Raw genomic sequence first — 23497 nt, forward strand, 5'->3', positions numbered from 1 at the left:
GGCCTCCCTAAACTACATGTCAAGTGCCTCTCTGCTACCATTGCATTCAGTTTCGACAGTAGCATTCAGATTCCACAGTAAATTTTAGTTTCGACAGTTAAGTTCAGAGTCAACAGTTTTTACCTCATCTGTTGTAGTCAGGTGGTTTTTGGTGATGTTAATTTTACATCCATTTAACATCATCTATTGGAGATGCTATTAGAATCCCACTTGAGATTGACGATGTCTGTCTTGTGCTGCTTCAGCCTTGACGTCTTACGGCTCACCGGAGCTGCTCCAATGACAGAACGATCCATCACAACAGAGCAGTGCCCTGGACGCCGTCTACAGATTCCTTAGATCTTCCTCCACACCTCCGACAGCCACCTCTGCCTCAACTGCTTCAGCGACCAACCCAATGATGCTGAGGTCGACACGGCTACGGCAAAGAGGTTGTACACTTGTTGCATCACTTATTACTATACATTCACGTCGATCCATTAGGGCTATTTTGGTTCAACAGAAAAACGTCGATCCACTGGTTGTTACCATCACTCTAAATTTCTGCATGCTCTCCTTACATAATCTCACCATATTTTTTTCGTATCCATGTCAGATATTGTACACAGTCATGCTGAACATGTAGAGAAAACGAGAAGAGTTTTGCGCGGCAATACAATGTCATGCAGACATCGCTCCATGGTGGGTTCAATGGCAAACCCTCCCCACCCCTCTCCAGATTGTAATCCAGAGGAAGATATCTGTTCTGAGGCGGATTCAGACGCCGCTGACCACTCCTATTTACCCCCGAAGGTGTTTGCTCTACCTTGGCATGATGATGTTAGTCATATCATGCATATGTTGCCTTGCAGTGCCTACTTTTGACATCATATATGTCATCTGCTTAGTTTAGACATGTTATGTAATGCCACCTGTTTAGTTTATATATCATATATGGGAATTATGCAGTCTCATGTCTTTTAGCCAGCCATAATATATGTGAAATGTGCAATGCCATCATGTTTAACCAGGCATCATATATTTGAATGATATCTTGCCCATCCTTTTCTTCATTACATTTCCATTTATCGACAATGTTTGTACATTAAACTACTCTTCCTGTGAATCAGCCATTTGGGTGGGAGATGGAAAAATCTGGAGTGAAAACAAGGCCTTCAGAGCAGACAGTGCTACCTGTCGAAGCAGATCTCTTGTTGGGTCCCGATAGCTCCTCAGAGATGGATTCAGGGACAGATGACCAGTCCTATTCCCCCACTGAGGTGTATGCTCTAACTTGGCACGGTTATACTGCTCATATCATGCATACAGTGTCTTGCATTGCATAGTTTAGACATCATATACACAATATTCAACACCATGTTCTTAGTTCAGACATCATATCGAATGCCCTCTGTTTAGCATATAAATCACATATGTGAATTAAATGATGTGATCCTGATTACTTAGATAACATGTAGGTGAATTATGTCATGCGATCCTGTTTAGTTATTCATTATATCTTTGAATTATGTTATGATATGCTATCCAGTTTAGATAGACATCATATATGTGAAATTATGTCATGCTATCCGTTTTAGTTAAACAATATACATGTCAACTATTTCATGCCCTCTTTTTTCCACACTATCTATTGCATCTGTCTCTCATACAATGTCTGTACATTCAACTATGTTTCCTGTTTATCAGCCATTTGAATTGGAGCGGGTGATGCCAGTATCTAGCGGACTAAAAACACGGTCTTCAAATAAAATAGTGCTACCTCTTGGTGGAGATAGCACCCCGGTTGTACATGCACAAGAACCAGCCCTACCACACATAACCCAAACTCTCGCAGATTGTACCCCTGCTGCGATGGACAGAGAACCAGCTTCACCCAATCTAACCCCAACCCCAGCCGATAGTAACCCAGTTCCTGTTGACACAGCACCATCTCCACCACAGAGCTCCCAAACAAGAGCAGTTAGTAAGGCAGCTCCAGTGCCCAAAGGGCCAGTACTATCACGGCGAACCCCAACTCCACCAGTTAGTACGCCTATTCCTGTAGAGGAAGCACAACCAGCTAGTCGTAGTTTAGCATCTATCGCATTTGATGTTGTTAAATCGTATGCGCGTATCTTCCCATCTTGGAAATATTATACTGAAGATGAAGGAAAATGCCAGTTGCAGGTGTTGTCCAGGAGTTATGTGTAAGTAATGTTATTCATGGCAATTACTTTGCTTCGTCCCATACATCGTACCTCCATGATGGTTATAATACAGCAAATTTTCCCATTTTGCTCTATAGAGAAGGACCGATTTGGAAACTCAGGATGAGGTAACATGTGCTAATACCTCTGCTATCTTCAAGAATTCTTGGTGGCAGTATCAGAATTACCTGAAGAAAACGTACTTCACCGGCAAAGAAACTCATCAAATTTCCTTATGTTCTCCTGAGACACATTTACTGGACGATGACTGGGAACGCCTTGTTCTGTACTGGTCCCGAACCAAGAATGTGGTAAGGTCTATGAGCTCATTTTCTATTTTTAAGTATTATATTCTTGCGTCTTACTGTACTCTGTTCATGTAGAACAAGTGCCTAAACCTGAAGAACAACTATTCTAATTTAAGATTCCATTGCTATCATAGTTCAAAAAAGCGCTAGGCGTTAATTGTGCGTTTTGCCACCACCTTGCACTTTACTGACCAAAGCGCATGCTTATGCGCAGTTATGCACAGATTATGCGTAGTTATGCGCAATGCGTTTTGCCAACGCCTAGAGCCTAGGCGCGCTTAAGCGCTCGCTTAGGCGCGCCTTTTTTAACTATGATTGCTTTGCTCTTGTATCACTGTATTTACTCATACAAACTTATTTTTAAATTGAAGGATCCAATCGAAACTCCAATGGCACAGCAGGTATGTTCACGCATGTTTCTTTAATAGGTTTGCTCTTATCAATAGCTCTGTTGATTTCAATTTCAATTGTGTATACAGTTGACTTTCATATCATGCACATTACTAGCATCACAACAGAGCCAATAGTGTTGTTGTACATGTAGACCCGCGGTACCCATCTGAAATCTTGTTGTGCCGTGTAGTTTCCCACGCTTTGTATTCTTTCACTGCTGCTTTGTCTTGAACTGATATGATTTGAACCGTGTCTCTATTTTGATTTGGCAAGACAATGCAGTGACCATAGGACATAGATATATGTTTGTTTGATGCTTTTATTATGTACTAGTACTTGGCAATAGAAGACTTGGTAGTTTAATCCTGTCCACCTTACTAATGAACTGGTTCACCGAAATGAGTTTCATATACTAGTACATGCTAAACTTGTTATGTGTCTGCTTGTTTCTTCTTTTAGAATGCTGACAAAATATTGGGGAAGAGTGCCTTATTAAGCAATGGTAAAGGAAGTAATGCAGATAAGGTTCAGGATAGTGACACATCCTTGTTGGTCTCCAACAAAGCTGATAAAACAGCTAAGGAAGACTATCTTGAAGACAGCGAGACAACCCCAAAGTCATGTCTTGGTTTAGTGTTCGATTTACTGGCCACTACCGCTTGCACAAGCTATTCAAACTCACTGTCTGAATCAGTTCGGTTTCTTGAGTCTCAACTACAAGCTGAAAGACATCGATCAGCTGTGCTGCGACAAGAAGCGGAAGGACTGCGGAAGTCCCTGGAGCATTCAGATGCATACTTTCTGGTGCAACAGCAAGCGTTGGAGGATTTTAGCGCCAAACAGGACAAAGCTAATCAGCTTGCTAAGCTTATTGCCAGCATGGTGGATACCCAGGATAACGTTTCTTGAGCTCTTCTGAAGTTGTTTCAGTTATGCTCTTGTTTTGCTGCCGCGTTTATTTGCACTCGTGGCCAATTTTGACGGCCATTGTATGTAATGTGCTGCTTTGTTCCCTATATTTGCACTGGTGGCGAACTTTGATGCCCAGTGGATGTAATATGTGTAATAGCGGTAATAGGCTACGTTAATTGCTTGCTTATTTATTTCCTTATTGTCTTTTTTAGTTGTTTGCTTGTAGTCACTGCAGTTCTTTTTCTATTTTTTTCTAGTGGCCACAATAGCCTATTTTTGGTAACTAGGCCAAAATAATCATGGCAACACACGGACTGTTGTAACCATGGGCCTCCTGCAGGCCGTATGATCCATGGGCCTTCGTCCGGCCGTAGGATCCATCAGCCTTCTATACGGGCCATATTGTCCATGGGCCTTCTACGGGCCGTAGGGTCCATGGGTCTTCTATGGGCCGTACGATCCATGGGCCTTCTACGGGCCGTACTATCCATGGGCCTCATACGGGTCGTAGGATCCATGGGCCTTCTACGGGGTGTATCATCATTTCGCCAATCATGGGCCGTACTATTCGTTGACCATAGCGGGCCGTTAATGGGCCGTATTTGATAACTCTATGAAAACAGCCCAACGGGTTTTTTTACATGAAAACGACCCAACGTATTAACGGTCCGCAAACGGGCCGACTGTAACGACGGGCTGAATTTGGCCCACAAGCAGAAAATGACAGTAACGGGCCGTATGTAACCGAATTCTGCAAATGAACCCAAGAATCAATGGGCCCTGAGAAGGCTGAAAGATAACTTGGGCTGGAAACGGCCCAATGAAATAACGGCCCGTTAATGGGTATAAAGTGATATATTGTTCATTACGGGCCAGTTTCACCACGGGCCGTTAATGGGCCAAGAGTTACAAAGGTCCTCATATGGGCCGAAAGAAGTCATGGGCCACACATGGGCCGGAAGTTAAAATGGGCTGAATCATATTGGACGGCCCAGATGATGCTACTGGGCCTAATTCGGATAGGGCGTAACGGGCCCTGGGTTAGCGGGCTATAAATGGGCTATATGCGAACAGGCCGTTAACATGCTTTCCGTGGGCCGGCCCGCCACCTTTTGACCAAGTCAAACGGACCGGCCTTTTCACAGGAATGGGCCTCTGTTGGGCCGTGCCACGTGTCGCCGTATCATAGGCGCCTTCGGTCCAATGAGCGGATGACATCTGTCCCAACGGTGAGCCGACACGTGTTTCCTCCAGCCAATGATGATTTTACACGTGGAAAATCCCCATTGGTCGGGGCTGTTAACGGGTTATGGGATCCAAAACCCGACCCGATAGCTTAATAGCGTTCCGTTGCGGTGGATGCCACGTGTCGGTCACCCTTGACGAAAGCACTTCTGTGACGCGCGATTTATCGTCATGGAAGTGGACACTTCCGTGATGATAATTTTGGTAATGTCATGGAACACTTCTATGACAGCACAGGTATGACTATCTTGATTCTGTCATAAAATCGTCATGGATGTACATGCATGACAAAAAACGCGACCTACTGTGACAAACACGTATCATCACGGAAGTGTATTTTTCTTTGTAGTGTACATGTAGTTCAAATTTGAATTACGGTCATTAAATGGTTATAAAATAACTTAAATGTCTTTAAAAGGTCAAATGACCCCTAGAATTTTCCAAAATTTCACATTACAGTTGTAGTAGTGCACCTTAGACGTAGAAGAAATTTGAAGGCCGTAAGAGGAATCTATCTCCCGTTCGTCATCAAACATGCATTGTTCCCTCTCGGAACCACGAACCTTCTAGCGAATTGCTCCGGTTTGTGAGGGGTGTGTGTCCAAACTTTCGTCAAACATGCCAATTTCTTTGCCACATCATCTTGGTGGCATGACATTACATCAACCAAGGTTTCATGTGTTTCTGATTTTTTTTGGAATTAAAATGCCATGCCACTCCATGCATACGTATTCATGCATATGTGTCCATGTCGTGACACAAATATGTTTGAAAATTCCTTCTAGTTTACTGCACATGGAATTAACTCGCACATAAGTACACAAATATGATTTTTCAAACCGTTTTGGTTAGGCGTTGCATGTAGATGTACTTCAAATTTGAATTACGGTCATTAAATGGCTAGAAAATCACTTAAATGTCTTTAAAAGGTCAAATGACCCCTAGAATTTTCAAAAATTTCACATTACAGTTGTAGTAGTGCACGTTAGACGTAGGAAAAAATTGAAGGCCGTAATAGGAAGCAATCTCCCGTTCGTCATCAAACATGCATCGTTCCCTTTCGGAACCACGAGCCTTCTAGTGAGTTGCTCCGGTTTGTGAGGGGTGTGTGTCCAAACTTTGGTCAAACATGCCAATTTTTTACCACATCATCTTGGTGGCATGACATTACATCAACAAAGGTTTCATGTGTTTCTGATTTTTTTTAAGTTTTTGGAATTAAAATGCCATGTCACTCCATGCTTAATTGTGTCATAGCCGTTAGACCAATATGTTCGGAAATTCCTTCCAATTTACTGCACATGGAATTAAATCGCACACAAGTACACGAAATATGAGTTTTCAAACCGTTATGGATAGCTGTTGCATGTGCATGTAGTTCAAATTTCAATTACGGTCATTAAATGGCTAGAAAATCACTTAAATGTCTTAGAAGGTCAAATGACCCCTGAAATTTTCCATAATTTGACATGACAGTTGTATTAGTACTACAAAATTTCTCGTTCATTTAAAACACCATCCGTTGGCACTTTATTCCAAATTCGTCTTTCACAGCTAATAAGAAAATATCTACAACATCACACGCAGTTGTTTTCTAGGAACCGTTTGCGATGAAAATATCTGGGTATATTTAAGTCTTCCTCCTTAAGCTTCGCCGGCTCGTCTGCTCTAGTCCCGGCAACCCCCGAATCCACGAATCGCGATCCCCATTCCCGCACCCCCTTCTTGCAAAGATGACAACGTGGAAACGCTTCATGAAGGCCCGTACGATGGCCGTGCCCCCCCCCCCCCCCCCGAGCGCCGCCGCGTGCGCCAAGAGCGCGATCGCCTACGCCGAGAGTGCCGCCGCATCCGCATTGAGTGCGGCTGCTTCCGCCGAGAGGCACTACAAGAAATATATCAACTTGTGACCTTCTCTCAGTGACCCCGGCTAAATTGGTCGTAAATCCACAGCCATTTCGCTTGGAAGGGCTCAAACCCTGAAATTGCCTTACACCAAATGGTCATAAAGTAAACAAGAGTGGTCAATGACCTTCTTCCTACCTGATTACGACCAATATAAATGGTCATGAGGTTGTGAACGATCATGCATTGGTACTTAAGGTGTCGCTCAAGGTGGGCTTGGGCCTCGGTGGAACGAGACCACCTCCTTTTTAAAAAATTGTGTGCCATGTAGGCCTCGGCCCATCCAGGAAGAAATGTGGGATGCCCTCATATGACTCAAAAAAACATATATTCTGCCCAACGAAAATGGGAAAATAACAAGTTTTTCATTAGAATAGGAAAATAATGAACTCCTTCGTGAATCTTGCTATATGGTTTAGCAATTAGAAAACTAAACGTGTAATTCAAAAAAATGTTAATGTTAATACGTATTTGAAAAAATGTAATCAAGTGTTTAAAAAACCAAATGCGTGTATTTGAAAAGATTCATGCATATAAAAAATGATAATCATAAGTAATATTAGATATGTATAAAGAAAGTTTCATGTGTATGCAAAAATAATCATCAGTACGTATATATGAAAATTTTACTATATATATATATATATATATATATATGGAAAAGTAGATAACAAAACAAGATTTTCTAAAAATGTTAATCATGTAATTAATTTTTTCTAACCAATATCAACAATGTTTTATATGTATACAAAAATGTACAATGTGTAAAAAACAAATATAGACATCAAAACGTATGTATGTAAAGATGTTTTTTGTAGGGAATATATGAAAATATGTTAATCATGTATTTGAAAAAAGTTAAACATATATAAACAATATGTACAATGTGTCTTAAAAAATGTAAGCATGTGTTCAAAATATTAGACATCAAAATATTCATTAAAAATGTTAATGATGTAACTAAAAATCGTTTAATATCTAGTGTACACAAATTTGTTCATAAAATGTGGTCTAATATTCTTTAAAAATGGAAAAGTTTTTTACAACAAATATTTGTAAGTCTTCACGAGAGGTGGATCAAAAAAATTTACACGCAACCATTTGGTCAATTGTGCATTAAATATGGCCTACTATTTTAGAAAATTGATTTGGTCCAATTATCAACAATTATTCGGTAGGTTCTTAAAAAAACTCATTTTGGGCGCTCGAAAAATGGAAAGTGATTTTTTCGTCCAAAGAAAATGAAAACTTACTTAGACAACATTGTTTGCCATTCCAAAATGCACCCTTGTGCACAATATGAGATCATTTGAACAAACTATTCCATTAATGTGGCCATAAGATTGATCATTTGCTTTGAAAGCCATTGATCTCCACACATGATAACTCGTTTCTGAGAACACTTTTTTAAATAATTGCCGTATTACAAGTTTATTCTTTTTTCTAGTAACTTGGCCACATATAATGACACAATGCGAAGGTTTTCCAATTTTTTGATTTTTTTAAAAAAATTCATGCCCGTTTCAAAATGCGGTCAAAACGGCGGGCATGACTGTTGCTAGCTAATGGGCGAATCTTGGAAAACTTTTGACGTTTCTCTGATTAAATAGATACTTATGTACGTAGAAATGATTTTTGGAAAAATAAAGAGCAAACTATGAGGGAACTGCTGTTAAAATTTGACCCACTTCTTGCTGAATCAGCAGAAATTTATCTTTTTCACGAGAGGTGGATCAAAACTTTTGATACTCAAACATTTGGTCAGTTGTGCATTAAATATCGCCTAGTATTTTATAAAAATGATTTGGTACAATTTTACAACAAATATATGGTAGGTCCTTAAAAAACTCATTTCGGGCACTCGAAAAAATGGAAAATGAATTTTTCCGTCCAAAGAAAATGAAAACTTCCTTAGGCAACATTTTTTGCCATTCCACGATGCATCCTTTTGCACAATATTAGATCATTGCAACAAACTATTCCATGAATGTGACCATAAGATTGATCATTTGCCTTGAAAGCCATGAATCTTCACACATGATAGCTTATTTCTGAGAACACATTTTTAAAATAATTGCCGTATTATAAGTTAATTATTTTTCCTGGTAACTTGGTCACATATAATGACACAACGCGAACGTTTTCCAATTTTTTGAATTTTTTTGAATTTTTATGCCCATTTCAAAATACGGTCAAAACGGCGGGTTTGACCGTTCCTAGCTAGTGGTTGAATCTTGGAAAACTTTTGGTGTTTCTCTGATTAAATAGATACTTATGTACCTAGAAATTATTTTTTGAAAAAATGAAGAGAAAACTATGAGGCGCTGTAGTTCAAACTTAACCCACTTCCTACTGAATCGGCGGAAAATTGTCTTTTTCACGAGAGGTGGATCAAAACTTTTGACACTCAACCATTTGGTCAATTGTGCATTAAATATTTCCTAGTATTTTAGAAAAATGATTTGGTCCAGTTTTGCAACAAATATATGGTAGGTCCTTCACAAAAAAACTCATTTTGGGCACTCGGGAAATGGAAAATTGATTTTTCGTGCAAAGAAAATGATAACTCCCTTAGGCAATATTGTTTGCCATTCCAAGATGCACCCTTGTGCACAGTATGAGATCATTTGAACAAACTATGGCATGAATGTGGCCATAAGATTGATCATTTGGGTTGAAAGCCATTAATCTTCACACACGCCAGCTCATTTCTGAGAACACTTTTTTAAAAGAGTTTATGTATTACAAGTTTATTATTTTTCCTGGTAACTTGGTCACATGTAATGACACGATGCGAAGGTTTTCCAATTTTTTGATTTTTTTTAAATTTTTTATGCCCGTTTCAAAATGCGGTCAAAACGGCGGGAATGACCGTTCCTAGCTAGATGTTGAATCTTTGAAAACTTTTGATGTTTCTCTGATTAAATATATACTTATGTACCTAGAACTGATTTAAAAAAACTAAAGAGCAAACTACGAGGTAGCTACAGTTCAAATTTCACCCACTTTCAGCTGAATCGGCAGAAATTTATGTTTTTCACGAGAGGTGGATCAAAGCTTTTGACACCCAACCATTTGGTCAATTGTCCATTAAATATGTCCTAATTTATAAATTTGATTTGGTCCAATTTTGCAACAAATATATGGCAGGTCCTTCACAAAAATACTTATTTTGGGCAATCAAAAAATGGAAAATGAATTTTTCGTCTAAAGAAAATGAAAAAATATTGTTTGCCATTCCAAGATGCACCCTTGTGTACAATATGAGATCATTTGAACAAACTATGCCATGATTGTGGCCATAAGATTGATCGTCTATTCTATATAAAAAGTAATTTATGGGTTTACGGGCTAACCAGAAAAAAGAAATTACTGTAGAAATTACCACAAAAATCAGAAACATCCGACCATTCATTCAATAGAACAAAATTCTATAGCCATTAGATTAGATTTATGTGAAAAACTACCCACCATTGCCACTACGTCACACACGTTGATATTAAAAATTTACACACCACGTTGCAGCCTCCGTCATGTTGATATACATGCTCTTAGTGTGTGTCATCGGTATGGTAAAATGCACATGAAGATTTGGAGTAGATAAAGTAATTATGACTTTCTTAACACATTTCATACTTTCGGTGAATGCATACTCCAAGGGCGTGCAATTAAAAGTGGTATTGCACAAGTAGTTGATGATAATTTTTCGTTTTAACATTTTTTACTTTGCTTTGGATATTACCCTAGATAGTATATATATTGTGCGCTTGAATCAAATTTAACCTTCTACGTTTTCTTTTGAATGTGCCATATTCAAATGTGCAAGGCTAAAGCTTTTAGGCTGCTAATTTATTTGCTTATGTTTCTACAGCTTCAAATGTTCGATCTTGTAGTTGTGCATCTTAGAATAATTTGCAACATGTGTGCAAGGAAGTATTCTACAAGATAGTTTCATTCTGTATTATCAATGTTTAGTAAGAAAATTCCCAGCCTGACAATTTATGTAGGGTCAAATATTCAAAATCCACATGAAAAGGGTCAAAAGATCTTGCCCGCGCATAGAGCGGGCCACTTTGCTAGTTTGGCTTAAAAGCCATTGATCTTCATATATGATAACTCGGTTCCAAGAACACTTTTTAAGACATTTACTGTAGTCAAAGTTTATTATTTTTCCTGTAAACTAGGGCAGATATAATGCCACAATACGATTTTTTTTGTTTTTTTGAATTTCTTTCAAAATGTTATCAAAACGGCGGGTATGACTACGGGTCTTCGGTCACCGGGAAGGTGACGACGACGAAGTCCTCGCTCGCGACCACCTCCTCGATGCCCTACTCTTCTGCGTGCCGAGGTCCTTGCTGGCGGCCTTGCCGAATAAAAATCCAGAGCTTTTTTTTCAGTGTTGCCATCCCTGCCCCCGAAGTCGAGATATCGAATGATCCAAAAACCTAAGCTACTAGGACCCTAAAACCTAAAGCTAAAATGATCCACACACGCGGGATCCGACGACCCTCCTCACCGCCGACGACCAAAAAGTCACCGGCGGAGGGGAACTGCCGAAGGACAGCGCCAAAAGAGTCAGTTCTCTTAGCCAAAGAGATCTGCACTTTATTTTCAGCCGGTTACGACCTACTTAGATGGTCATGGACGTCGCACACATGTACTCCCTCCGTTCCAAAATAGATGACCCAACTTTGTACTAACTTTGGACTAATGTTAGTACAAAGTTGAGTCATCTATTTTGGAACGGAGGGAGTACTCTGTTTTGATTGGTTCAGAGGCATGTCACGCGGATCATGGATCGAGCACCGTCCGATCCGCCCGGATCCAACGGCAGCGCTCCCTCCTCACCTTCTCACCCCACCTAGCCCAACAACCCACAGGCCACAGCCCGCACTCCTCCTTCCTCTCCCGCGAACCCTAGCGCTCCTCGATCCCTCCCACCTCCCCTCCCCTCGCTGCCACCCACCCCTCCCCTCGCTCTCCTCCCTCCCTCCCCAAGATCCAGCGCGCTCCAAGATCCCCATGTTGTGCTCCTCCCTCCCTCCCCTCCGGCAAGACCCAGCGCGCGGCCTTCCTCTCCTCGATCTAGATCGGGGCACCCCGCCGCCCAGCCTCTGTCTCCCTCCGTCTCCCACCCGATGGAGGCCGCGGTGGGGGGAAGCGAGGGGCCAAACACCCGCTTCCAACACACAAGGTCTCGGCTTCCCCTCCCATAGCCGCACCACTCGTCCGCTAGCTCCCCACGCAGGCATATTCGGATGGAGGCGGCCGTCGCTGGCGGCGGCAGCGGGCTGGGTACCATGAGCACCGTGCTCGCCATCTGTCAGAACCGCGATCTGACACCATCCTCAAGTGGTGGGGATTCAACATCCCGTCATCAACAAGTTGGTATTCTAGGTATCCCCTTCTCCCCTCTCGCATCGCATCTTACCACTGCCCAGACCAGGGTGCCTTCTCCGTTGCTGAGATCTGCGTTTTAGGATGCCACCACGCTCCACTTCCTGACCAGATTTGGTAAAGGTGCCGCCAGATCTTGCCACACTGGGCATCAGGACCGCTGGATGCTTCTCTCACGGTGGTCAAGCCAAGCTCTCCTACGGTGGTCAGAACGGGCGTCGTCAACCCCGCCACTCCCTCTTCCCCATGACTCCACCTCGACAACCTGGTAAGGTGCAGGTGCCCTCTACGTACTTCTAGGACTCCCACGAGGCCACCTAAATCTCTATGAAACCGACGTTGCTAGTGGTACCTGGAATATTGCCCCTGTACGGCATCATTATTTCCTTCTAGTTGTCACACACTGAAACTATACTATGCAGTGATGCCTGTTTTTTTTCTTTTGTGTTAGCAAGTAGAGAATAATCAGATTGTGGCTATGAAAAAGGGGTAGCGTTAGGATGGAATCTCTGAATTGGATCAGGGACATCCACTTCATAACATACTGACTGTGCATCAATATATTTGTTGTAAATCCAGTTCTCTGCCATACAGTATAAGTACAAACTGCCCCTGCCTGGCCCCTGTCAAGGGTTCATCCCCGATGCTACTTTGAGTCATTTGCCACAACGAGAGCTTAGTATGATGGTGCATCGCGTTATCACCCGGTCGCCAGCTCACATGTGCTTGTAATTGCATACATGTGGTGCCTGGTGCCTGGCATTCGTCCTATTATGTTAGTCACAGTTTTGTCTGTTCATGAAAAATTAAGCTAATGTGGTGCACCTATGATTGCTACTCTCCAGTACTTTTAGCTTGGACCACATGAAACTAACAGTATTGGTAGTGTCTGTCTTATTACAATAGCAGCCGGCACTTGCTGATGTGAGATCCCTTAGTAGTGGATCTATGATTTTAACCCTATGGTTGTAAGTGGTGACTAATCAGGAGGAGTACCTGTCCTGGTCCTACTTCATTGTAGGACTTCATGTGATTATTAGTTATTTTTAACCAATGCTAGTCCTAGTATGTGTAGTCTATGTGGTGATGTTCTTTAGATTGCAGCAAACAAGAACATGATTAGAACATATTAGTATGACTTTTGATCTTAGCTTATTGATCCTAGCTATAAATCAATATATTTTGCAATAATATTTTGTTTGATTTGCTCATATTATTTGTAATCTACAGTAGTAGTGGTACTTTGATTTCACTGCAATCTACAGTAGTAGTTTTTTTCTTCTAAAGCTTCTTTGCCATGTATTTGATTGCTCTTCTGGATTCGTGGGAACTGAATCTAGGGTGCATGCTAGAGGATAGAGCCGCAGGAGATTCAGTTACATGCTCTTTAGTTTTTTTTCGTCAATGCTATGTTATGGTAGTCCATCCTGTACGTTTCCAGGTTTTCTAACTATATGAAAAACTTCATGTAGGCTCGGTGAGGGATGCTCCACCAGCATCCTGCTGCTTGGCGGTGGACGACAAGGACTTCCTCGTGCACGAGGTGTCTTCTAAGATCTACGGCGACAAGGTAATCTCACTCTCTTCAACCCTGGTTGTTTTGTGTGTGCGGTTGCTGCAGATTGTGGTCTGTGTGGATCTTGTTATAGTGAGAGTGTTATGTTGGTAGTATATTTATCTTCTGCTTATTATCTTCTGCTTGATATGACACTATTTATGTCCAAGCCTGGTAGTATATTTTTTCCAAATGGGTTGTTTACTTGATTTATCTGTTGTTTGATTTGCTCCATCGGCTTTCCTGATGTCCTTCTACATATATATGTTGGTTGTAATCTTCTTGAAGAATGCAAGTACTTGATATTCCATTCTGTTCTTGTAGGTGAATGGAACTTGTGTTGTTGGTAGAACTCCGTTGACGACTTCTACCCATGTTGAAGAGCATGTTCTGTGGTATCCAAGAGTAGCTAGCTTTTATACTGGTAGAGCGGTTTATTTGTAGATCCCAATATTTATGATTGTGTGGATCTGGGTGAAGTATGAAGTTCCTGGGTATGCAAGATTCGATGGTAAAACTGGTTGTTGTGATGTGAATGAGTGTATGGAAACTGGTTGTTGTGATGTGAATGAGTGTATGGAGTTTCACGTGTTCTGTTCTGTATAGCGTATTGTAATAAACTTATTTTAGCTGTTATTTGAAGATTTTCATATGCTTTATCAGTTTCTCTCTTTTGTCTGTTTGATAGTTGGGACCCATCTGAAAACTGGAGCTGACAAAAAAAGCTGGAAATAAAAAATGGACCGCAAAATGTTGTGCGCTAGAAAATAAAAAGGCCAAATTGTAGGGCCAGGCCCATGTAGCTAACCGAAATTAACATAAAATAAATATATTAAAAGGGCTTGCCTAAAAATATTATATGGGCTGAATCAATGGCCTAGGCCCATGTAGCTAGCGAAAATTAACAGGAAAAATAAATATTAGAAAGGCTGAATTGTTGGGCTCGGGCCATGTAAAACACTGAATTGGACCGGGCTGATTCTTATGCATGTCAGCTTGCCACGCTGGATCCTACGTGGCCTGGGGAGGTTGCTAGTGACCAAAAGTTTGGTCGTGGAACCAAAGACCTTTTACATATCACAAAGAAGGTCGCTAATTTCAGTTTACGACTGCCAGCTTTTGACCTTCTGTTTTTTGTCATAAAAAGGTCGCAAATGAAAAACAATGACCTTTTAGTGACCAATCGTGAAGGTCGCAAGTTGACATATTTCTTGTAGTGAGGGCGTCTGCGGCAGCCGACAGGGCAGCTGCAGCAGCTGAGACGGCTGCAGCTGCTGCTGCGACGGCGGCTGCAAACACCGAGAGCGCTCGAGCTGCCGTCCGTGCTGCTGATGTCGCCCTGGCTCGAGTCAAGGCCATCCACGCCAAGATCGAGGATGTACAAGCCAAGATATTCCAGGCCACCTTGGACTCCAGCATGCAACCCAGTCTGAAAAGGCGGCGGTGGCCATGGAACACCTGCTTCCTCACGAGGTCGTCGAGCGGGAGCTGGAGATGCAGGAGGCGGCGGAGATCGAGGAGCACCGGGAGGAGGAGTTGCGCGTGGCCGAGGTTGAGGTAGAGAAGAGTCTGTCCGTCGAGAAATTGGCGGTGGAGTACCAACGCGAGCTCTGGCATAGCCACTACTATGAATACTACAACCTTGAGGGCGGCGCCGAGGACGAGGACGCGGTCGACTTCTTTAGGGGGGGCGCGGAGTCCACTAACGGCGGCATGTCGCCAGGACAAGTCATCGACGTATCATCTCACACCAGCGATGCATAGGCCGGCGCGGCGACGGATTTTTAATTATGCGTACTTAGGCTTTGTTTTTAATGCTGGTTTTTTTGTTAGAGCAATGCTTAGGTCAACTGGCTCTGTGTAATTACTAAAATTGCTCGATTCAGTAAGTGTGGTCTGTCTGTTGTACGCTCTTTTGTGTGCCCAAATTAGCAAGCGATGTTAAATTATGCAATGACGTACCCGGGGAAATTTCCACCAAAATATGAATTATCAAACTCATCCCATGCGCGTAAAGCAGAAGAATCGTTTGCGATGCACACAATCATTCAAAGTGAATGGTCCAGCGGCACCACGCGCGTTCAAAGTGAATGTGCCCATGCCTTGAGACCAAAATTTGAATTATCAAACTCATCCCATGCGCGTAAAGTAGAACAATCGTTTGTGATGCACACAATCGTTCAAAGTGAATGGTCCGGCGGCACCGCGCGCAAAGTTTCCCTCCACATTTCCAAAATTTTGGCCTACCGCCAAAATATCTACCCTCGCCCCCTTCCCCACCCCCTTTTCTCCCCGACCACAAGTCACATTTCCCCTGTTTCCTCCTTCCTTCCTTCCTTCCTTGCTAAGCTATAGCCGCTTCCTCGCTCTCGCCGTCTCGCATCCTACCACTGGGGTCGCCATGGTCTTCTTCAAGACATCTCCAGCGGTTCCTCCTCCGGCGACTACTCCTTCACCACCCGGGTATGCCTCTCTTCTCTCTCTCGGGCTATGACTTGGAATGAAGGATTTTTACCCGGAGGTCGATTTGAGTCATTTCTTCCTCTTGTAGCTCCCTAAGACCATCAGTGGAAAAAAATGGAGCGGGGTGGCTAAAGATCTATCTGCTCATTGTCACCATCAATCTCCATGCGTGAAGCTAGTTGCGTTTGATTCTGTGGACAATGGGAGGAAGTTTCTGGCATGTGCAGAAAAGGTTAGACCCTCTTTCGTTGTTACAAATCATTTGTTAGATGTGATTCAGACACTGTCACGGTCCCAACCCATTCATACCACACCTTCAACCAAACGCATCCTAAGACGGTGTCACAGTTTGTACCTAGTATCTTAAATTGTTGCCATCTCATCAGCGGTGCCATTAGAAAATTATTTGGCACCGCTTCAGCAGTTTGTGCAGCCAACTTTGGTCCACACATCCGAGCAGCCAAGCAGTAAAATACTAAATCTTTATGGCACGAAGGAACTGGGCATCGGAGCAACTACGTGCTCCGGAGTCCGGGTCCCTGATTTTTTTCCGCTTCATCGGCTCGCCAGTGCAGGGCACCGGTGCGAGATGTAGCAACAGTTGTCTTTACCCCAGTTTTGGCATACATAGTGGACGGACTTAGTGCTATTAGTTCTATGTTACTAAATTTGTGCATGTACACACCTGTTAGTATCAATTTGCTGTCATCCAAACATTGTCGCTATGCTGTTGCAGTTATATTTACCTTCCTCATAAAATGTTCAATTTGTTATTTATTGTACATGAGTAAGAACTTGTAGCGTCGTTGTAGTTAATTATAGCTTCTGATGTTCCAGAATTTGGTTGTTGTCTCAGTACCAATTATTTCATTTGCACATTGATCTTTTTGAGAAGATATGTCATAACTAACATGTTTCTTCAGTTTTTCAAAATAAGCATTGGTGATTTTCTATGTTGCTATAAACCCATTTCCCCTACAATTGTTACTGATCTAGTTTTAAATATTATAGGATGAACGGAAGTGTTCTTACTTGGAGTGGGTTGATCAAGAGTGGCCACAGTCTTTGAAGATGTGCCTAACGAAGCTCTGGAGCATGTATGAGGAAGAGAACACACGTAGGCTTAGAGAAAGTCTTGTCAACGCTGAAGCATATTTCAAGATACGGGATACAAAGTTGAAGGTGGAGAATGAGCTCAGATTTTTTAAATCACACTTTGCTAAGATGGTGTTGGCGAAGGAGGAGGCACTTTCCCAGTTGGCCCATGCAAAACGGGTTCTTACTGAACTAAAAGCAGAGGTGGATAAGACGAGCCTGGATGATCTCGATTAGGGAAATGTATATATTGTTCTTATGAAGTTGAACTAGCTATATGTTGTATTGTGTTGTTTTCATGTAGCTACCGTACTGTGATGTTATAATATATTTATATGCCTAATATGAAATTGGCAAACAGCTGTTTGATATGAAATGTGAATTTGCGTAATACTGGAATTATTAATTTTAAACTAATAAACCTGCTAAATGTTTCATGGACCTTTGCAAACGGTTCTAGCAGTAAAAGCGCTTGCGATGGATAGCCCAATGCCACATAGTTTTCTTCATCAAATCATGTGTGATATAGTTGATAAAAGCAAATAGTTAACCAAGGAAGACCGTGTGTGATAGTTACACCTTTCATACACGAGCCTACACATAAAACTGTGTGGGATGTACATCCGAACGGAAACGTTTTTTCTGGATTGACTGTGTGGGATGTACATAACAACGGAAACGTATTCCTTGGATTGACTGTGTGTGATATACATACGAACGGAAATGTTTTTCTGGGATTCACCGTGTGGGATGTACATACCTACGGAAATGATTTTCTCGGATTACCGTGTAGGATGTACATACCTACGGAAATGATTTTCTCGGATTACCATGTGGGATGTACATACCTACGGAAATGATTGGGTTTCGATGCCTCGCCCGATCGCACACGGCCCCAGCCTGGGTCCCAGGAGGGCCTATCCCCGACGATTTCTGGGTCGTGTGGGAAGGACACCCTATCGCACACACTCACTTGGCGACGGTTCCAAATGACGTCGCGGAAAGGGGTTAAAAACCGTTTGTTTAGGACCGACGCGCACCAGTGGTTGCAGGGTTGTTTGATAGAGACCATCTTCATCCTACACCTCCCACGGATTGATAAACCTTAGGTCATTCACTTGAGGGGAAATTGCTACTGTCGTACCAAACTCTGCGCTTGGAGGCCCAACACGAGTCTACAAGAATAAAGTTGCGTAGTAGACATCACTAGGCGTGCCCGATCCCTCAACTGTTAGCACTGCCTTATCCTTGCGCTTCTTGTTCATCTTCTTCTGACTGGTGGTCTCGTCGTCATCCTCTGAGTCGATGTCGATGTCGTCTTCCTCTCCAGGGAGTTTCCTCCCCTCTTCCACCCGAGCACACTTGTCCACCAAGGTGTAAAGCTCCTTCACAGTCTTGGGCAACCAAACGTTCATCTTGGGACGTATCCTGCGGTTGTGCACATTGGATTGGAAGGCAAATATCACAGCTGCCGGGTGGATATCTGGGATATTTCTGTGGACTCGGCTGAATCTCTACAAATACTTTCGTAGAGTCTCTCCTTCTTTCTGCTGGAGGAGCTGCAACTCGCTGGGCCGCCTTGGTTCTTGATGGCCGCCCGTAAAGGCGCCAATAAACTCATGGCACGGGTCAACCCAGGTCGAAATGGAGTTCTCCGGCAGGTGCATCAGCCAAGACCTCACATTTGACTTGAGAGCCAAAGGGAAGTAGTTGGCGAACACCTTCTCATCTCTTCCCCCGGCAGCTTGAACAACAATGGTGTATATGCTCAAGAACTCTGCCCGGTTCAGTCTCCCATCATACTTCTTGGGTATCTCTGGCTTCAACGTGCGAGCGGACGACCAACAGTATGCCGCAGCTCATGGGTGAAGGCAGGGCACCCAACCTCGAAAGGTAGGCACCCACCATCTTCGAGCGCGGGCTCGTCGACGTCGGGGTCGTTGCACCCATTTGTCAGGCGGTGGTTGTCGCGGCGTCCCTCGAAGATGACGCGCGCGCCTTCCCTCCGCCTGTCCTTCGGGGCCCGCCGTTGGCCTTGACATGCTCGAGGGTTGGAAGAGGCCATCGAGATGTCATAGGGTTCTTGATTTCGTGGTTCCCACACTGATTGCCGTGCCGGGGATTGCACCGTGAGGGTGGCCCCTTCCCCATGGCCAACAACGTGGGCCACCGTCTCTGTCAGGGGAGGCCGTGGCGGGCCAGCTCGCTGTGAGCCCCCAGCCTTGGCAAAGCCAATCAGACTTAGAATGGTGGCTCTCCACTCATCCATCTGATCAGCTACCGGCGGAAACCTCAGTAGCAGTTGGGCTCGTGCCATAGCCTCCGAAGCGGTGCTTGGCATCGGCGATGATGATGTAGACCATAGCATCGCTCGGCCCCTGATGATGTCGGTGGCGACTGCGCCGTGCCCTCGTTGCTGTGAACCAGCCGCTTGGATGGTGTGGTGATGAGGTGGAGGCGCTTGAGGGCCGGCGGCTCCGTTGGGCACAGTAGCTGGGTTAACCCGCTCCAGGGGTGGCGCATGCCCTGCGGTCGCGCCCGCAGCGGGGGCGGCCGAAGGGTTGCGATTTGCCACAGAACGAGTGCCACACTGCGGTTGTGCCCTTCAGCGAGGAGAAGGGGTGCAGACGGAATAATCCCTTCATTCGTACCTCGTGGAGCATGCCCGGTGGGATGTTGCTGATGCTGTCCTTCTCCAGTGCCTCCCGCTCCTGCTTCGACCGCGGGGGAGGCGGTGACAACGCCGCCTGCGCTGATCGCCTCCCCCGCAGCGCCCATATCCTCATGTGCCTCCATATTCCCCGCGGCGTCTGCAGCCGTGGGCGGCGGAGCCTTCGAGGTGGAAGGGTGAGCTGCGGCACCGGGCTTCTTCTTGGGCGCCATAGTCAATGGAGCCGTTGAAGACAAAAATGGCAATGAAGATGACGCGCTGCTTACGCTCTCGAGTTCGCACAAGTGATCCCCCTACTTGGCACGCCAAAGATGTCGTGGGAAACCACGACCACCTATGGGACCAAGAGCCCCTTTTGGTTCGGCAGGGGGATGGGCACGTTGCACAAAGAGAGGAGAAGCGTAATGCAGCATGGCAGAGATCACACGGACAGTTTTACCCAGGTTCGGGCCACCGTGAAGCGTAAAAGCCTACTCCTGATTTGGTGGATTGATGGTGGAAAATGGTGGAAGAAATGCAGCGCTCTTGCCCAGCAAGGTTGCCTTGGGGTGGGAGTGGCTACGCACATATGAGTGTGTGGGGGTCCGAATCCTTTCTATGGTTGCCATGGGCCTCCTTTTATAGATTAAGGGGTCACCACAGTGGCAACCCAGTCTTTATACACTGATTAGATAGCAAACAGTGCTATCATACCTAACTCTGCAGGCTGACAGACCGCATTAAATGCACCACTCAATGTCACGTCACAGCTCACCCGGCAGGCCCTGCCGGGCTGTTTTGCTAGCTTCACGCCTGCTTGCTTGACACGTCTCAGGACGGGTGTCACTTGGAGGTATTTCTGTAGGAAGTGGCTGCCATGTGGCCAGTAGAAGCCACCTAGTCACTTAGGAGCTTGACACCGCACTGATTGACGATGTACGTCACTGTGAGGTGGTGTGGTGGAGTGCTTTGCCTCCGTAAGCCCCGGCAGGCCTGCCGTGACAATCTGAAAGCTTGCTTCCGGGGCAAACCCAACCTCGCCAGGCCCGTCTCCCAACAAGGGAGGTTCTTCCCTTAGTGGTGTCTTGCCTCTTTGGCCAGTCTTGGTCTTCTTGATCTGTGCTTGGATCCTTCGAGGAATTGATCCATCTTGCTTGGTCTGACCTTGGTGTTGTAATCTTGATCTTGCGCCTGTGCGCAGTCTGGGCAACGGACACAGGGTTTGTTGCACCGACACCTGCATCTACTACTATTACTCCACACATCGACCACTATCCAGCATGCATCTAGAGTATTAAGTTCATGGGAAAACGGAGTAATGCAATAAGAACGATGAAATAATGTAGATAAGATCTATTTATGTAGAAATAGACCCCATCTTGTTATCCTTAGTGGCAACGATACATACGTGTCGGTTCCCCTTCTGTCACTAGGATCAAGCACCGTAAGATCGAACCCATCACAAAGCACCTCTTCCCAAGGCAAGAAAAATCGATCTAGTTGGCCTAACTAAACCAAAGATTCGAAGAATAAATACGAGGCTACAAGTAATCATGCATATAAGAGATCAAAAGACCCAAATAACTTTCATGGATAAAAACATAGATCTGATCATAAACTCAAAGTTCATCAGATCCCAACAAACACGCCACAAAAAGAGTTACATCAAATAGATCTCCAAGAGACCATTGTATTGACAATCAAAAGAGAGAGAGGAAGCCATCTAGCTACTAACTACGGACCCGTAGGTCTACAATGAACTACACACGCATCATCGGGGAGGCACCAATGAGGATGATGAACCCCTCCGTGATGGTGTCTAGATTGGATCTGTGGTTTCATGAACTTGCGGCGGCTGGAATTGATTTTCGTCGACTCCCCTAGGGTTTCTGGAATATTGGGGTATTTATAGAGCAAAGAGGCGGTGCGTGGTGGGTTGTGCTCCCCTCGGAGCACCCCTCAGGTACTTTCTTGGCCCGTCATGTGTCTTCTGGTCCAGAAAAAAACACCAAAAAGTTTCGCTGCGTTTGGACTCTGTTTGGTATTGATTTCCTGCGAAGTAAAAAACAAGCAAAAAACAGCAACTGGCACTGGGCACTAAGTCAATAGGTTAGTCCCAAAAAATGATATAAAGTTGCTATAAAATGATTGTAAAACATCCAAGAATGATAATATAATAGCATGGAACAATCAAAAATTATAGATTCGTTGAAGACGTATCAGTGAACTTGTACTCAATTTAACTGACTCATCATCTTCTTAGGGTGCTTTTAACTCGCCTGGCGACTTAATTTTTTTTCTAACCCGCCTGGTGACTCTTGTGCAAAACACTTAACAGGTGCCAGAACTGCTAGTTTTGGCCAGAATATGCTATTTAAGCTGAAGGCTGTTTACTCTTTAACTGAGAAGCTATACGATGGCACTCTACAAACCATTGTGGTTGTATCAAATGGCAAAAAACCTCTAACACTCATCAAAATTGTGTTGGGTCATCTATCAATAGTGCCAGGGTAGATTGAAGAGATAAAGTTGTCAGCCGCCCGCGTAGGAGCCATCACGGCACTAAGACGGGCAAAAGCGTGGCAATCAGAACTGGACCCAACTGAGATGGCTGGCGGGTGTCCAGAATCTAATGACGATGGATGTCTCTTTGAAGAATCCGACTTTGCAAAGTGTGTCACAGGGGCCGGCTTAGAGGGGTGATTCAACTCTTGAAAAACTTTGAGGAATTTTTGGGCTCTATTGCAGCCATGTAATAGAATAGTTAAAACTTTATGTGCCTTGTCATGCCTTCGAGCATGTTATGCCAACTGTGCTTCAGTGACTTAATCTTTTTGATCTTGCCTTATATATGCACATTTGGTCTTTCAACTTTGGCAAAATTTCTTGAAAGCTTTATATATAATCTGTAAAAGATCCAACAGTGTCTTGTACTCACGGCTTATAGTCACAATCTAGGGCGAGTTAAATAACCCAACAATCTAGGGCGAGTTATAGTCATATCCAGTCTTTGAAAAGATCACTTTGGTGGCTTATAGCCTCAATAGGCTCAATGTAGAGCAATATAACCCGGATTTATATGACCCGGCAACTTCTCATCTGTAAAAAGCTTCTGCAAAATAGAAATTAGAGAGTATGTATAACTCAAATATTTGTTAAGCCGGCTTGCAAGGCACGACCAAAACAAATTGGTTTTTCAAAAAACTCATATATTTTTTTGCTTTCAAAGAAGCTTGGCATGATAGCCTTTCATCCCGTAAGCTGGCTCTCACGTGACATAAATCCGTCGTTTTAACCTTAACTAGTTCAGGTTCTTTCGAGAAGATTGACTGTTAAGAGTACGAATGGGCCACATAGCGGAGAGACTACAGGAGACAGGTGAGTT

The 23497-nt window shown here is 43.9% G+C and overlaps 1 protein-coding gene across 2 annotated transcripts; it reads left to right on the forward strand.

Moving 5' to 3' along the window:
* Positions 1 to 11984: 11984 nt before the first annotated feature.
* LOC120968009 (uncharacterized) lies at positions 11985 to 14563 on the forward strand. Of its 2 annotated transcripts, none has more exons than XM_040394363.3 (4): positions 11985 to 12349; positions 12462 to 12617; positions 13822 to 13919; positions 14229 to 14563. In XM_040394363.3, the coding sequence occupies exons 1-4, from the start codon at positions 12211 to 12213 to the stop codon at positions 14346 to 14348; spliced, it is 513 nt and encodes a 170-aa protein (XP_040250297.1). In that variant the 5' UTR covers positions 11985 to 12210; the 3' UTR covers positions 14349 to 14563. The 2 variants fall into 2 exon arrangements, 1 of the variants encoding a protein (XP_040250297.1); XR_005761926.3 differs by having other exon boundaries at positions 11992 to 12349; positions 12433 to 12622.
* The last annotated feature ends 8934 nt before the right edge of the window (positions 14564 to 23497 follow it).

Source organism: Aegilops tauschii, chromosome 7 (genome assembly GCF_002575655.3).
Source record: "Aegilops tauschii subsp. strangulata cultivar AL8/78 chromosome 7, Aet v6.0, whole genome shotgun sequence".
Lineage (NCBI taxonomy): Eukaryota > Viridiplantae > Streptophyta > Magnoliopsida > Poales > Poaceae > Aegilops > Aegilops tauschii.